At 41.9% G+C, this 18004-nt stretch overlaps 1 protein-coding gene across 1 annotated transcript; it reads right to left on the bottom strand.

Moving 5' to 3' along the window:
• Positions 1-17005: 17005 nt before the first annotated feature.
• LOC108113908 lies at positions 17006-17424 on the bottom strand. The gene is given in 3 exon segments (XM_017224615.1): positions 17006-17263; positions 17266-17318; positions 17321-17424. Coding segments are annotated over 3 exon segments (408 nt in total). The 5' UTR covers positions 17418-17424.
• Between the last annotated feature and the right edge of the window lie 580 nt (positions 17425-18004).

The following is an 18004-nucleotide window of genomic DNA, read 5'->3' as shown; positions in this document are numbered from 1 at the left end:
TACCAATGGCATTCTAGGGCTTGTCTCAGTTACTGTTAAGTAAATTTCCCTTATTTAAAATAAAATAATAAAATAAATAGCACTATACCCTTAATTACACCCCCCTGTTATCAGGCTTAACCCCTTAGTGCGCTTTAATCTCCTTTCCTAGCGGACAACTCCCTTGAGCGGACACTTCTTTCTGGCTTAATATCAGTTACTTGTGCTTGCATTCACTCCTCGTTGCGGTGAATGTTTTTCTCAACTCAAATGTCAACTTTGTCACACTCGCACAGTGAACTCTGCCCGGGGGCGGACAGGTGGAAGTTCGGCGGGGGCCTTTCGGGTGGCAGTTGTACAGTTTGTCAGACCCCTGGCCCCGTGCAACCGAACGAGTCAACATTTTTGCAGTTTTTGCCAAGGGAAAGAGAAATGTAAAACAAAGTTGAAGCCAAACACAGGAAAAAAAAGGACAAACAAATGCATGGGGTGAGAGAGGGGAGAGAGGGGGGTCAAAAAATAAATTTTAAACGAATCAGAAAATGGCAAATGGAACTGGGAAAATTGGTGGGGAAATAGTGTGTGGCGAACATATTTTAGCTGCTGCGGCTACGAGGCAAACAACAACAAAAATGAAAAGAAGAGCACAAAAAATATGAATGCGAAATGCGAAATGTTGAGAGCGGGCAATAGGGTTGCCAGGCTGCTGTGCAGATGCACATGGAAGTGTGGCAACAACGCGAAAGTTTTTATTTCCTTGCGAATAGCAAGTGGTGAGGCGGTGCCCGGGGGAGGGTGTTATATCCTGGGTGGCATGCAACATTCAATGCATACAAATGGCATTTAAGCTTCCCGAAAGCGGACCAAAAACGAGCTAAGCGCAACTCTGACACACATACATTCACATTTAGCCAGAAAGTGGAAGAAGAAGAGCAACGCAATTTATATGCGTGGCTGAGAAGGAGACGGGGCGAATGGGTTAGGAAGAGACACACAGACACACACAAAGTTGAGGACACACACACACACCCAGGACGAACTTAAACCGAGTCAAACAGCCGGCAAAAGCTACTAACTTACACACACAGCTGCACACTAAGCACACACTCATACGGCACACACGTGCACTGAAAACTATAAGGAGGTTATTAATTAACAAGATTAATTTTAGTTTAGACAATGATTTACTTAGTATGGTTTAAGCCCAGCTAACTATGACCTTTACTCGCATTTATGATTACAGAAAAAGAGATTTACTAAATACATCTTATGCATGATGATAATATGATATTGAAAATAAACATACACGTTTATTCTCCCAGTGTCTAGCCTCTGTGATCATACTATATGCTAGTAGTATTCCGACATGGCCTGCAGCTCGACTGCTCCTCCATTGTGCATAGGCACGGCTCTGTATAATAGTTGAGGAGACTGCTAAGAGGGAACTACGGGGGTTAACGAGGTGTTCGGAGGGGGGTGTTTGAGGGAGAGATGGAGTGTTCCAGGATGGGGGCCAAATGGGGTGCGGTGGGTGCAAAGCAGAGTGTCGGTCGGGCTGTTGGTTATGGTCATAAAATAAACCAAACAAACAAGCCGGAACCATGTCAGAAGGCAGCATGTGTGATATGTACGAGTATGTGTGCTAGTACCTCTTTGTGTGTTTGCGCTAGTGTGTGTGTCAGTTCGTGTCTGCGGCTGTGTGGGTGCAGGGTGTGGAAAGTGTGAGGAGCGAACAGCAAGGACGAACCTCCGATTAGGGACAGTGGGCACATTTTTAGTGTGGGAAATGAAAAAAGTTTTAGACGTCAAGGTGAGGATTTCCCTCTTAATTTGAATAGTTTTTCCAGTGTGTGAACCGAAAATTGTTGACCAAGTTCCTGGGAAATTGGTATAATAGAGTGTCTTTAAATTGACTTGAGGTGGTTTTAAGTTCAGAAGTTAAATAGTAGAAAATCTAATTACGAATGAGAAAAGGTGTTTACTTTGTACTAAAGACCTTGTAGTTAATATCATCTTAAGAAACTCTCAATTAAAGTTTAATTTTAAGTTTTATTTTTGTATTCTTTAACTTGGTTCTTGAGATCTTCTTAACACTCAGTTAAATGCTAAAATCTCCCTAAATTTTAAATAGTTTATCCCATTGTTAAGCCTACTGTTGATGATGGGTCAAGAAGGGTGTTTCGGGTGGGTGGCTGGCTCATTGTTGTTGATTTCTGGGTGGCGTTTTGGGTGAGTTTGGCTGGGTGGGTTCGCGACCACGACTAACGGTGCGAGCTGTTTCATAATTTTTTATACACTTTCGTTGTGCTGCGCTGCGTTTTGCGGTTCGGCATAGACACGGACACACACACACACCCATCCACCAACACACGCTCACTTACACTCGCACATGGACAGGAAGACAAAAAGAGGGAAGCACTCACACATACTTTTTCACATAGATAAGCCGGCAGAGGGACACATCAACACACGCACACACACCCATGCCCGATTATCCCACTCACTCCCCCTATCTCCCTCGCACTCGTCTGCGCATTTATCAATAAAAATTCCCTTGTTGTTCTTGCTGTTGCCTTTGTTGTTGACTTTGCGGTTTTTTGTTTTTAATATTTTCACCGCTTTAAGTGTTAAAAGGATATCTGGCATTTAATGTGTGTGTCCTGTGTGTACATCCTCCTACAAGAGTGTGTTGGTATGGGTGTGGGTTTTGGTTGCTTATCGCCATAAATATCATATTTATGTCTCTCTCTCGCTCACTCGGCTAGTGAGTGTGTGTGTGTGTGCAAGTGTGGGTTTGTTTGAGTGTTTTGGCTGAACCCGTATATTAAGTATACGCAGTGTGGCACCGTAGTGAACAACAAACGGGGCAAAATGAGTGCACAGCACGAAACTAAAATCAAATTTTTAGTATTTAATGTAATATTTGAACTAATATTTTACTAAAACAGTATGCCTAACACTGGTAATTAGCTTAGTTGCATTTAATTAAATTAATTTTCTTTTTAAGAATATTTAATTTTGTGGCTTCGAACCAGACAGTTCTTTGCCATTGAAAATTCAATTAAAAATAATTGTTTCAGTGCAGGGACTGGCCAAAACTGTGCTTTTCATTAGTTAAGCTAAAAAAAGCTAAAGGGGAAAGTTATATCCCTCGTATCTGCCACAATTTTTCTTGCTCTTTTTTCAGTATTTTACAACTCACTCCTTACTGCCAGCCCGTTTTGGTACATTTTATTTTATAATCTGACTTTATTTCTCGAGTGGATGTTTGTCATAAAACTCTTCAGTTCCCTTCTGCCTTCTCATCCATTTCGTTTTCTCTACACTTCTCTATCCCGCTGCTCCTTCTGCTCCAGAGATTCTCAATTGAAAGTGGGCCGCGATGCATTTTTTAAAATGATGGGAACTTTGTTCAAGAGCTTTCTTTTCCCCCTTTTCACACTGAAATAGAGCTGAAAATCGAGCAGATTATAAAGTTATGATCAGCTTTTGCAATGGAAATGGAAAAATGTTTAATTTTTACTTAAGTTTTGTCATTTTAATAAATTTGTTTAACTTCTGTTTGGGTTTCATTTTTTTCGATCCCTTTTTAATGCTGATAATTGTCTGCTAGCCGAGATCTCATTTGTTTCGAATTCAATAAAGGACTTTTCGGAAACCTCTTTTTTTTAAAACCAAATAAAGGATTCCGACATCTTAATCTCGTTTTTATCGCCTCATTATTCTTTTCTCCTTTCAACGAATCCTCCCCAAACCCCCCATGCACATTCTCTGCCAATTTTCCTGCTGTTTTTCAGCACATTCCCCTGTGATGCGAAAACATCCCGTACCCATACCAGACAGGATCCCTGGCAATCATCGTCAACGCATTGCTCAAGGTGTCATTTCCGGCTGCCCGGGCATTTCCCACTCCCAAAAAGCTCCCCCCTTATCCGCGCTCCATTCTGATTTCATTCCCTTTCCAACTGCCAGCGGTGTCAGGAGCAGTTGGTAAGTAACAAAATTAATTTTCGTACAATCCGGCATCAAGGAGGAACAACAGGAACAACAATGGGAAGCAATAGCAGAGCGTTAAAAAAGGTGCAACCAAGCAGAGAGCTTTATCAGAGGAGTGTGCCTTCCTCTTAGAGTCTACCACCCACCTCCTCCACCTCCTCCACCACCACCAGAGCCCAACCAACCTTCTCCCACCCCAAAAACTCAACATACTGTTCTGCTGGCCTTTTGTCCAGTGGAGCATGGTAAAGCGGCTCCTTGACAGGACAACGCAGGAACAATCGCAGCATTTTCAACATGTACTAATTTTCCACTCCACACCAAGGAACAATCACCCACACATACACGCGCACAGCTCACCCACACACATACACTTTGGGAGGACAAAAGCCATTGCTGGGACTTGGACTTGACGCGTTTGGTCCCTGGCACTACAAGGGATTAACCTCAAAAAATCTCATCAAAGTCAAAGCCAAGAGGAAGACAACGGACAAAAAAATAAAGATGGTGACCAGAGAAGTGGGCGTGGGTGCACTGAGAGAAAATGTGGTACTTGACGAATATGGAAACCTTTCTATAAGCTGTTTATTGTTGATAAATTATGTTTACAAGAATATATTTTTTGTGGATTATATAAAGAAGAAACCCTAGGCAAAGATTATAAATAAAATTTATTAAGCGAAACAAGGGTAATACGAAATGAAACAGAGATCAAAGTCCGAAGACCTTGAAGCTTAAGTGTTCTTGATTCCAGATCAACGATAATGGGCTTTGATTTTGCAAAGGTTTTCTGAGCTCTTTTGAGAAGTTCTTGACTTTTGGGTCATCTTTCTTTTTCCGTGTGGAGCCCATGGGTGTGAGCCTGGGAATAGCAGAAGAATCCAACGCTCACACGTTGAAGCCAGAGGATGGGAGCCGAAAAGGGAGCAGGGAGTGAACTTTAGGGATGGAGCTATAAAAATAAACCACCCGAAAGTGGGCTAAAATGAAGTTGTGTGTGCCAAGAACAATAAAAACGGCAAAGGAAGCTGCGAGCAGCAAAAGGCAAGGGAGTGGAGGTGGAGGGGCGGCAGAAAAAAGAATACGATGGAAAAAGGGAAAGAGCCGGGGCTGCCAACATGATGATGATGGCTAAAAGTTACAGCCTCGAAGCAGAGAGAGCTGCAGAAGAAGACGAAAAGCCCAAGCGAGAAAAGAAAACTCACAAGGAAAACTCACAAGCGAAGGAATGAAGGAAAGAACAAATGAAAAAAAGACGTGCCACAGACAGCGAAGGGAGTGGGCGGTATAAAGACAGTGGGTGGTGGTTCTTTGGGGTTGGCGAGGCGACAGAAAAAAATTATACAAACACAAAAGGAAGAAATCAAATGGGCAAAAAAGGACAATGACAAAGGAAAATAACACAGGCGATTGGGTTGAAAGTGTGCTGTGGGTGGGTGGCTTAAGCACAGGGGTTGCAATGACGAACGTCCGATGACAATGACATTTTTTTTTTCTTATATTTATTCTTGAATAAAACCTGTGCATATGCAGCTCAAATTTATATCCGATATTTCCAGGAGCGGAAATGGAGTGTGGGCGAGGGCGAAAAATATCCTGGCAGCTTGTCAAGGGTCTCAAAACGAGACAGCATGGGGATGAGCTCGCCTGGCGATGGGAATGGTTGTGATCTGGGGACCCCAGACAGTGGAAACCTTCTTATGGAATAATATCCCGAATATGCGTAAATTCAGTTTTCTTTTTTTTTCAGTTTCTACCCGCCTGATTCATTGTCCTATGCAAATGAGCCAGAATCGGAATCACGGCGAGTGGGCGTTGAGGGGTGGTGAACCAAAAATAAAATGGATAAATTGGAAAGTGAAAAATGGAAAAATGAAAAATATTCGAGAGAAAACCGCAGGAACTTTGGCTCGTTTTATGCATCGCTTTTTTTCCAAGTCAAACCAAATTCCTGCCACTTAACGGCAGCTTCGTCATCTTCTGGGTAATTCGAAACTTTCCTAAGGGATTTCACATGCCAGAAGGGGGGTGGATGGAGTGTTTAGTGGGTGGCCTTTTTTGTGGGTGGCATGTAAGCTGACTATTATTTTGACATGACTACACAATCAAAACCAGAAAATATCCAAAAGCACCCGGACCCTTAAAGCTGCTTTGCTTACGGCCATCCCTTACCCTTCGGTACTCGGGCGTTCCTTTCCTCAACCCATCGGCATTCACCCACCGTCAATGCCAAACGACCTTCGCTGACAAAATGCACAGTGGCATGGAAATTACGCTGATGCTGGGCCAGGAATTTCTCCTGGTAGGGGTAATTGATGTGGTTGGAATATATGCATATTTCAGATTAATTTTAAGAAAAAGCTAAGGGAATACTCAAATGGGAAAAGTTTACCATTTTAATGAAGACCAAAGTTCGTTTTAACAATATGCTTTTTAATTTATACAAATTTTTTTTTATTTTTAAAGCCATTTGGAGTTTTGGACTAAGCAATTTAAATATGTAAATTTGCATTAATCTCATTTTTGTAAAATATTTAATGATATTAACAAAAGACAATGTAGTACCCCGTACAATAGCTGCTAAAAATCTGTCACAGAAAAGGCTGCCGCTTTCACTTCATTTCCAAGTTCACATCTTTTCGTGAAGTGCCCTTGGAGTCGCACACAAATGGCTTTAATTGTTATATCTGTTAAGCCAGCTCTTATGAGTTAATCCCTGTAATTTTCGACCACTGTGCCATGTCTGTTGAACATCGCTGTCGCGCTGCCTCGTCTCTAAGCCAAACATTGTGTTGACGGCTTTTAGGCATGTGCGTGGTGCTGTGTGTGTGTGTGTGTGTGTGTGGGTTGATAGAGGAGGTGGTGTTGCAGTGGGTGGTACGGCTGGTTCTGTTTGGGCTCGGTGTTTTATTCTGTCTGGGTATGGGTATGCCAGAGGGCTGTAATAACAATGACGACGACGACGTCGACGACGATGTCGCCCAGGCAGAGTTGACAATATGCGCAGAACCATCGTCCTCCATCCTCCACCTTTCCGCCCATCTGTCTCCAACAAGTCGCGTCAGTCTGTCCCCGTTCCACCTCTCTCTCTCTCTCTCTCTCTCTTCGTATATCTCTCTTTCTCTCTTTTGCTATCCATTCTGGGCAAAGTCTTCAGCCGCTTCTCCAAACAACCAAAGACCCCAACTACCCTAACTTCCGAAATGCCCCAAACCCTTAACCCATGCTCATATTGCTGGCAATTTTCTATAATCCTTTTTGCCTTTTGCCAACACTTCTACAAGTTGCTCCTGTTGTTTTTGTTACTGTTTGAGTTTTCATTGTTGTTGCTGGTGAAAGTTTATGAAAAGTGACTGCGTTAGCAGAAAATATTATGCTGCCAGCGGCAATGACTCCACACAAAAAGCAGGAGCCGAGCCCTAAAAGTGAGCCGCCCACTGCAAAGAGCAGCGCACCCTCTCAGCTGAGTGGTCTCCCCCCCTCCCCACATTTAGCCATAAACTCTTTTTTATTTCATTCTTTATATATTATATATAGAAATATATATTTTTTATCCTATTTTTGTGTATGAGTGCTGGCAAAGTTTTAACTTTTGTTACCAAAGTTGGCAAAATGTTTAAATTCAACTGAGCAGAGCAAACACACGCAGCTACAATGTTGTATTGGCCTATCATGGCCACAGTGCGTATGCGTGATATACTCGACTCCTTCCACACACACACACAGAATTTTCCAACCCAAAAACTTGCCGAGCTTAAATCAAACTTTTCGGTCTTCTGTTGGGAAAGGGGTGGCCAAAAATAGGATTTTTTCGGAAAGTCCTTTTAGATCTGCACTTCAACTTTTGGGTCAACGTCTGTTTGTCTATTTGTTTGTCTGTTGCTATCTGCGTCTGACTGTCCTTGTTGTTGCTTTGGGTTTCTCTTACCAGTCCTGCCTGTGCACTCTGACCATACCACCCACCCCCCCTCGTTTTCCTGGGCACACTCAATGTCTGCTCGATTTGTTTGTACATTTCCCTCACAGAACACCCCGCACAAGCCACCCTCCCCCCCAAAAACTTTACAGCTGACCATTGGACATTGTCCTTCTCTATCTTTTTGGCTCCAAGTGTGTGTGTGTGTGTGAGCGACCTTTTTGTGAATTTTTGCCTTGACTGACTTGTCCGTCCTGCGGTCCTTGGACTCCTCTCCTTTGCCAAGTTGCCTTGGCCCCACATTCTACTACTACTGCTGCTGCTGCTGCTGCTGCCTTTCTCTATTAACTTTTCGTTTTAGCTACTTTTTCTTTGTCCCTTCCGTCCGTCCGACAGTCTGTCCCTCAGTCCTTCAGTCCGTCTATCTGTGACCTGCAGAGACTGATGACCAAAGGATCTGGAACTGAAACTGGGTGGTTCGGGTTGGTTAGGTTTTCCATTTGGCATGGGTTTGTCGCTCGAGTGTCGCCAGCCGAGGGGCGAAAAATGATTTGTGGATGGTTAACAAGAGGTTGAAACTATTTAGGGGATGAAACTCCAGCTGAAGAGCCACTGATGAATAATTGGATGGAGTTAATGTTACTACCGGATTCAAGGGGATGTTCATTACCATTTAGGTGTATTAATTATTATAAGTATTATTTTAATTTCTTGTTTATTTAAATATTTTTTAGTCATAAGGTATATTTTTTTTTATTTTGTCATTAATTAATTTCGGTTTTTGTGCCCAAGAACTTTTTTCAGGAAAGAACTTTGCTTTCATATTTGGATCAAACCGATTTCTTTTCCCCAAAAAGTTGATAGCAACTCTTGATAATAATCTCAACATTTTTAGCTGCTAACTTTGTCGATAATAGATCCACAGATCATCTTAGTTTTCAATAAACGGTCAAAAATTCAAAGTTCCAGATTTTAAAGTCAATGGATTGGAAATTAAATTACGAACTCAATGAGGTATGACATTGCTTTTTTAAACTCGCATCCTTTATTCCATTACTGATTTTCTTTGAAAACAAATGTCCGTTAAAATCAAATAAGGATCTTATTACAGCATTTGTTATGTACCCCAAACTTATGTTTTTTCTCTTTTTTCTAACTTTCACTTTTTGAATCAAATTCAACATTCTTGATACTACCCTTGGGATTTCTTATAAAAAGAACCGTCTGGCAAGAACTGTATAATCTAACTCGCAAACAAATATCTATTTTATGTTTTATTCAAATTGTCATTCCATCCTCAGGCAATCATAATCTATCATGTATTCCCCAAAAACAGCGCATTATCATCACCATCTTATGAGGCATATCCCCCGTTATTTTCCTATCCTCCTCATTTCATCCCCCCTCCGACTACAACTCGATTATATTCCAGTTGGCAGATGACAAAACATCGCACCAAAGTCGACAGTCGCCGTCACATTTCTGGCTGCCTTCGTTTTCCTCGCCCACAACACCCCGCCATCCCTTCCAGCTCATGCCGAAAGTCCGATCCAAATAAATACAGCCATCTGCCCCCGATCCCTGCCCCCAGCCCCTTTTCCACCACCTGACGCCCGCTCCTTGGGAAAAACCATAGCAATGCCATAGTCCACGCTCCGAACGGTCCGATGTCCTTAGTCCGAAAAGGACATGCTATAATTTCCAGCAACAACAGAGAGCTGGGGGAAAAACCGAATGCGATAGAGTGAGAGAGGGATAGAGAAATAAAGAAAACCGACTAAAGTAACCAAAGGAGAGGAAAAAAAAAGCAACAATCCCAACAGCGCCAACAACAACAACAACAAGAACAACAAACAACTTAGGCCAAGCCATGTCCCTGTGCGACCAAAAAGCTCGCCCATAGTTGTCCTTTGCCAGGCTGCTCCATTCCACCACTTTTCTATGTACACAGGGAGAAATGTATAAAAAGAAAGCATTTTTGATGCAAAATTGTTGCATTAATATAGTTTTCAAAGAGCAGTGTCAGATAATTTTGCAGAATCTGTAAAGATATTATAAGCTTACAAATTTGCAGAAAAGTATGCTATGGTAAATGGCCTTCTACATTTTTAGATACCATATAAGGGGATTATAAGTCCTTGACTCTTCAAGCTATCATCCAAGACTTGACTCCAAAAATCAACATTTATCTTAGTTAATCTCTTTTCTTAGTGCATTTCTCCATGTATTGGTATGCATGCCTTGGTATGCCATCACGCAAAATGTTCCACTGTCCACCCACTCACCCTGCTATTTGCCGGCGACTTCCCCAATCTGCACCCACCTCTTAATGGGTGGCCTGACAGGGTTTAAGCTCTTTTACGGGGCAGATTGTGTTTCCACAACAACAAACCCAAGCAACAGCTAGAGAATCAGGACGAAAGACATGGGGGAAGCTCGAGGTGGAGAAGGAGCAGGAAAGTAAACTCGAAAAAGGTTGCATTTGATGGGGCAGAAGTGGGGGCCATGGAGATATGAAAGCCAAGTGAACTAGCGATGGTCAAACCACAATTATGATTTAGGGATTATTTTCTAATTAATCCTTTAAAGGCATCTCTTTAAGTACGTTACATTAACCCTCTTATTATCTTCGGAAGATAAAGGCTTATTGGAAGATGGTTTTCATTGCTAATTTAATTCACAAGATTAAGTTCCAATCTTCCATTCCAATTTAAAATATCAACAGTTTCATATATAAACTACAAATATTACCATATAATAATTTATATTTTCCTCAATTTGACCTTTAACCTTTCCTCAGTACGTTTCACGACTGCTTGCCATCTCTAAATTCGCCAATGGAAAAGACGTTGGCGGAAAATAAGCTGGCAAAAAACTTGATTCTACTTTGGCGCAAAACTTTCTTAGCTTCGACTTTTGTTAGTTGTTGCCCCGACTTTCCTGCCCACTTGCCACCCCGCTCTTCTTGGTCCTTATCCTGCCAGGATTCTCCTCTTTCTCCGTCAGATTTCTTCATGCTGTTTTGCTGCTGTGTTGCTTTTGTAAATTGGTAAAAGTTTGAGTTTAATTCAATTCGGAACGGTAGCTGTGAGTGGTAGCTTCCTAAAGGATAACGAAAACGTTGCCACGGGTGGTAGAGAGTGCTGAGTGGGCGGTGGGTGGTGTCTGTATGTGTGCATAAGAGTGTGGGTGTAAAGGATATCACGCGCAAATTGCGGTGCCTGACTGCAAAAAGGGAGAAAAGGAGGCGAAGCAATGAATGGCCCCCACGTTGGGCGCCACGAAAAGTTCTAGTTGTTCTTCTCATTGTTGTTGTTGTTCTTGCAACATATAGGGTCGAGGATGGTGAAAATGGAGAAAAGCCGGGGCCAACGTTTGGCTTGTTGCTCGGCGCACATGCAACTCTTGGCACGTAGTCGCCCCTAAATGTGACATGTTTATAGGGGCACGAGCGGGCGGCATGGGCAAGGGGCAGCCAAGAGGGGAAGTTGAAGGGATAACAGTACGAAAAACAAATGGTTGCAACAACAACAACAACAACAACAGCGATACAAAACACTTTTGGGACAAAAGTTTCCGTCCCACCAGAGCGCCTAGCTCCCACTATATTGTTGCTGCAGTTTATAGATTTTGGTGGCACTACCTCTAGGTTTTCACCCCTCTCCGCCGCCCGGCAAGCGTTTTATTAGCAATTCCACACCCCTCGAAAGGAAAGCCCCCATCCCTCGACACGAACTCAACAGTTGTTGGTTTTGTTGTCGCTGTGCATTAAGTGTTGCCAACTTTATTTAATGGCATAACAGTTGACTGCCAGTCATTGGCCTCGTACTCCACACTCTAGAGCACTGTGAAATTATAGAACTAACAAGGGAGTCCTTCTAAATCAAATTTATTTGATAGATTAGCTGAGGAATAACTGTTATTTGAATAAAAATGTATAATTAGTACCTTAGAAACATAGAGAAATATTTAGCATTTGAGAAGTTCATCAGCCAGAACCCTCTTTTCTAATTAGAATTTTCTTTTCACAACGTAAAGAGCTTAAAACAACAGCCTGAGAAGTACAAACAGCGAAACGTGGCAAATATTGTTTGTGTATCTGCCTGGAAAACTCACTAATTTCAAAATGTTTCGTGGCTTGGTGACTTTTTTGCCATGGTCGTCGTTGTTCTTGTGGTTGTGAGCTGGGCGTAAATTGTCTATTAGTCAGTGGAGAAAACGAGAGAGAAATTGCTGCACATTTTTATTATGTTTTGTTTTGCGTTTTCCTTTTTTCTGTGTGTTTTCGGGCTAAGGGATGAAATTTAATTAAGATACTTTGACGTCTCGCAGATACACAAACAGAAGGCAACCAAGCCACCCAACCCCCCACCCACACACCGAAGGACAGAAACATTTGGTCCTTGGGATAATTCAATTTGTATGTGTATGCATGGCTATGTATGGGTGTGTGGAAAATCATCAATATACCCAAGACAGCAGCCAAGACGTTGACAATGTCATGGCCCCACTGCCAAGGGGTGGTGTGGGGTTTTCTTAGGGGGCTGTGCGGTGTTTCACTCACTCACTTTCGTTTTGTCATTTCGATAATTTTCGCCTTGTTGGATGTTGTTGGGTTTTCCTTTATTCTTTTGGGGATGACTGAAGGGCAGCAGGCTTCGGTTAATGTATACTATATATATATAGCGTTTTATTGGGGGAGATTTATGTTCGGCATAGGCCACTTGTGTGTTTCCTTCGATAATGAAATTACTTATCTATGTCATCTATGCTGATTTGGGACTGGAAAAAGTTCAGAGTGAAAGCTTTCGAAGGAAATCAGGGAAAACGATCAAGCCAATATGGGAAAAAGTTGAGAATCTTTACGGTTTTTATTTTAAAACAAAGCAATATATAAAAATTCAAAAATATTTTTAGAAATTACTTTCTTTTTCAGTTCTATTTTCTAATAAAAAAAATCCAATTAATCACACTTTTTCTTAGACTTTTCAATACAACAAAAATTATTAGATTTTCCTATTAGTTCTTGACAGCTTCCGAAATAAGTTTCTGCAGAGGAGTTCTTTGATCTGTCTTGGTCAATTTGCCCCGCAGGTCAGGAAGTCCAATGTAGAACCATTTGGTCCCGCCCCGGGTCCCAATACCTCCTGGCGGCCGCCATCGCATTAAAGTTGATAGCTTTCCAAACTGTTGGGGGAATATGGGGTAATGGAGAAAGGAAAGTCATTCGCATGACGCAATCTGGCAATTATCTGGTTGCCATCCTCAAAGTTACTTCCTTCTTGCCCATCGCCAAGCCCAACAAACTCCAGCGAATCTTTGAACGAGGGGCGTCGTTTGTTCTATTGGAAATTTAATTAGGTTTACATCATTTTCCTGCAGATTCTGCCAGATGGGCTGCGCCCAAAAGAACAAGCCCAAGATGGGGCAGAACAACAACGGCAGTTGGTCAAAAACAACTTTCACTTCGGGCATTAACTTCTTGGTAGGTGGCGGCGGGGGGACGGGGCACTCAATTAGAGGCACATCTACAAGTCAAATATTTTGACTACTTTGGCATTGGAACAATAAGAGCATCGGTCGTCGATTAATTAAACTTACCCTTGTTGGTCAGAGGTGAGGGGGGAAAAGATGTTTTGGCCGAACAATGCATTAACGTTCCTCCGCCGAATGACAGACACCAACCACCACCCAATGAAATATTAATGGTTACAATTATGTGCTACGTGGCAAGGATAACAAAGTTCGCATCCTAACGCAATTACAAGGCAATCGAAAAAGAAGCAGCCGAGGAAGTCCAACCAGTCGACACATACAATAATTTATGCACCATAAAAAAATGTGAAAACATTTTCATTTCCCAGTTTATGGATATTTTAAAAGCTATTTAAGTTTTATTGTTAAAAAAAAGTGATTTACTGCGTGGTAAAATATTTAAAAACTAATAATTTTTTAAGAGTTTAAGTTGATTAAGATCGCTGAATGATATCCCTTATAAGATTCCTATGATCTTTTCTTAAGATTCAAAGTAAACTTCCACTTCCAATCATTCTGAGTTCCTTTTGGCTCATAAGTTTTTCCCTTCCCTTAACCAGCAATTATTAAATTATGTCGACTAACGCCCTCGTTTTTTATTTCAGTGCTTATAAATGCTCGGCATGCTTGAAATAATTCAATGAACACACACAGGGCAAACCACGAACGAACATTCGCCGGCAGCCCAAACAAGTGGGGTTGGATCGGCGTCGGCGTCGGCGTCGGCTGAGGGGGATCCAATTCTGGCGGGGATGCGGAGCAAGTGCAGGGCCTGTGGGCGGGTGGGATTGAACCGAACCGCCTGATGTGCGCTGAATAATTCGTAATGTATCTAACCTCGAAAACCTAATCAAGTCCAGTTAAGCAAATGTGTGCACAACAAGGCTGGGGTCCTGCAATTACTAGCACACATACACAGAGGACAGGACAGACAGGACTCACTTAGAGTGTCGGGTGTTATTCCCGGTCTAGAAGCACTACCCTCTCTACCCCCTTTACAGATCACGGACTTAATCGGTCCGAGGTCCGCACAGAACGTCACACACGAACGCAACACGCTGCCGATGGACCAGGCGCTCAGAATGATCAAAATCGACGACCAAGTGCCTGGGGAGAAGTGCAAGACCCAAAACCTCGCGGCATTCCCACATGCGCAATGGCACGTGAAACTCCTATATATATATCTGTATATATATATATATATTCAGTAGCATTGTGTCCGTGCGAACCCAGTCGAACAATCGCGAACCGAACTGAGACGAACCCGAACAAAAACACCACCCAACTATGAGGGCGCCCAGTTCGATGGTTTTATGACTGCGAAAAGGGGAAGACAAGGGGTATGATGGAATATTATTAAGTTTTTAGTTTAAAATATAAGATCATTAAGTGTTTTTTACTATAATTTCTTATAATAAGAAAACTTAATAATAATAAAAATAAACTTAAAAGGCAAGTAAAACGAAATCACTTATAAAAATCTTGAATCTTCCAGAAATAAGACTAGGAACATCCGTTCCAAAATAGTTTTTTCCATACTTATGGATTTTAAATATATTTTTAAATATATAATTAAAAAATTAAATCGTTCAATAAACAATACTACAGAGCAAATTCTATTCGTAAAGAAATATCTTTTTATTATTCTCTCGCCTTGCGTGTTCCACCGAAAAACACTTCCCCTGTTGCAGTCGGCTCTGGAAATTATTCAGCTGGCAATTTTCCGGCTCACCCCGCTGCACCCGCTCCACTGTGTAAGCGCCTGGCCCACAAAAACGGAAAGCCAAGCGAGCGCTGAGCGGAAAATTCACTTTTCGCCATCGCTGCGCACTTGTGCCGAAAGTCAGTCGGGCACGTCCGCCCTCCGTCAGGTCCACGGGTCAGTTGTCAGTGGTAGTTGTGTGGGTGGTTGGGTGACCTCCTCAAGGTGGTTGGCTAGGGGGGTACCACTCTCTCATTTGCTCGCTCAGTCGATTTAATCGTTTAGTGCGCCCTTTTGCGCCTTATCAACGTTTCATTTAATTTAGCCCGAAACCTTTTTCGGTTTCGATTTGTGGGCGTTGAAGTGAGTGGGCAAGCGGGGGGGTGGCTCCTGGATTCGGTTACGGATTTCGATTGAAATTCCGGATTCCGTCCGGATTACGAATTCCAAATACCGAATAGCTGGATGGCCCGCCGAGTTGCGGTTGATTAGGTGTTATCGTTATGATTAGTGGTCGCTCGAGTGGCAACTCCGTCCGGGAAGCTGTGGTTACCAAATAAAAAGGGTAGTTGTGGGCTGCAAAAAGTGGGTGTGGCTGGTGTTTGGTGGTATGGGCGTTTGCGGTATGTGGGTGTCGTGTGAAAAGGCGGACAAGCGAATGATTAGTTGAGAGCAATTGGGAGGATAAACATCTCAATAAATTGATTGCAAACTACAAAGACCCGAGGAGTAACCACAATTTATTACGAATCGGGGATAATAGATACTCGCGGAAATGGACTTAATGGACTGAGGAAAATAAGGTTATACGAATGAAATAATTACCGGAAAATTGTACTTAATAAGATGGGTATTGCAAAGATGAAGTTAAAGATAAAATTAGCAATGATCTTTTCACAGTTTGTAAGTAAATAGCTTAAAGATTATTAAAATATTTTTTATAAACAAAACTTATTGAAATGAGAAATTCATTTTAATTTCATTCTGGTTTCTGTTTTGTTTTTTGTCTGATCTGTGCTTTTTCCTTTTGAATTGCCTTTCTGGTAGAAGCAATTTCCCTTGCCACACATTGCTCATACGTCGCTTGGTACGTTGATAAAAAACAGCGTGAGGGGAAGGGCATATAGGGAGGTATTCGTGTCCCACGGTGGCGGGGATTTATTAATATTTTTCCAGCGTTGCAGCAATACCCCATTCCCTATTTTTTCCACTTTTCAGTCCGCCTTTTTCAGCGTTTTTTTTATTTTTTTCATTTTTTTGTTGCATACATTTTGTAATTTCTTTGTGGAACTCGGTTCCTTTGCCTTCCTTTTTGCCACCAAACGAGTCCCTTGCCTGTATGGTATCCTTGCCATCCTTGGCGCTTTTATTCATTCATTTATTTGCGCTTTTCTACATTTCTTTTTTTTGCCCTTTCCCCTCTATTTCCTCTCTCCTTCGTCTCCCTTCCTTCAGCTCAATTTCTTTGGGAACTTTCCTTCACGACTTTTCTTACGTTTTTTGTAATAATACCCAAGCTTGGTATGGGAATTTCGATCGGAAGTTTAAACAGTGCTGCTTTATGGTGTTTCGAATACCCTGAATTATAATGAATTATGTTTTTAGTTTTATGTAATTGATTTCCTTTCAAAATTATATGCTTTTTAAGGGATATTTTTGGTTAAATTTGCTTCACTAAAGATATTTGGAAAACGGAAAAATCAGGACCCTAAAGTGTATATCCCACATCGCATTTTCCATCTTCTTCCTCTTCTACTCTTCCCTTTTCCATTTCTTCCTACGATGTTTTTCTCTGTGTTCATTTTGCTTTCTTTTGCATTTTTTCTTGGAACAAAGTTGCCGCTTTATTGTTTCGATTTAAGTTACTTTGTATGCTGTCAACGTTGGGTAAGATGGTTATATAGCGAGTGTTGCGTCGGAGGAGGGGGTGCAGAAAGTGCCAAGGGAGTGGGGGTTAAAATGGAAGCTTCTCTGGGGGTTTGGGTTTTCGGCTTGTGGGTGGCCAATTCCTTGGTCCGACCGACGAATGCCCGCATCGAAATCGCTTGGGAGCCGCTTTGGGTTTCATTGTTGCCTGGTTTTATTTCATGGCAGGGAAACTTTAGGGCTAGCGAAGGGAAGGGAGGCCGGGACATGAGGCTCTGAGGCATGTACTTTGATTTGTCGGTCCCACAATTTCGTTTCGGCCCGGCATCGAGTTTTATGCTCGTTTAATGGCTGCGAATTTACTCGCTTTATGCGTCTTCGATAAGCATTTATTAGCGCCATGAAAATAGGGGGGTAGGACATCCAATGGGGTTTTTTGTGGGCTCTTTGGGAGAAGGGATGGAGTGTGGGGGGGGGTGTGGTGTGGTGGTATGATTTTGCAGCGAGGGTAATGGTTACGGTATTGGCTCACTTTTTACTGGGCGGCCGATGGGGCGTATGATTTATTTTTATGTTATTCATTTACTTTTTATGCCTTGTCTCTCTCGCCCTTTCCCTGTTTTCGTTTTGGGGCTTTGTGGCTTCATCTTTGGGGTATTCCATAAGCCCTATACAACATATGCTGACAGTTCTTCTCCCTTTGGGAACTTGTCTAATGAAATATTATAGCAAATTGGGAAAAAGTTGTTCTCTTTGGGAAAGTATTTGACAGAAAGTGGAAAAAGATATGACTTGATTGTTATTTTATTCATTTTTATTGATTATTTTTAAAATTTGTTAATTGGTATTGCAAATAGAAGGTTCACAAGGAAGTCAAATTGAAATCTTTGGGCAGTTTTTTAGCCTTACATCAAATAACTTTTGCAGTAAACCACATTTTCTATTACTTAACTATTTCCCGAATGTATTTTCATATGCTCTTATAAAGCAGTTTCCTCTTTAAATTGGTT

Source organism: Drosophila eugracilis, unplaced genomic scaffold, assembly GCF_018153835.1.
Source record: "Drosophila eugracilis isolate 14026-0451.02 unplaced genomic scaffold, ASM1815383v1 contig_2154, whole genome shotgun sequence".
Lineage (NCBI taxonomy): Eukaryota > Metazoa > Arthropoda > Insecta > Diptera > Drosophilidae > Drosophila > Drosophila eugracilis.
The sequence above is the reverse complement of the archived record's forward strand: the minus strand, read 5'-3'. Positions and strand labels throughout refer to the sequence as shown.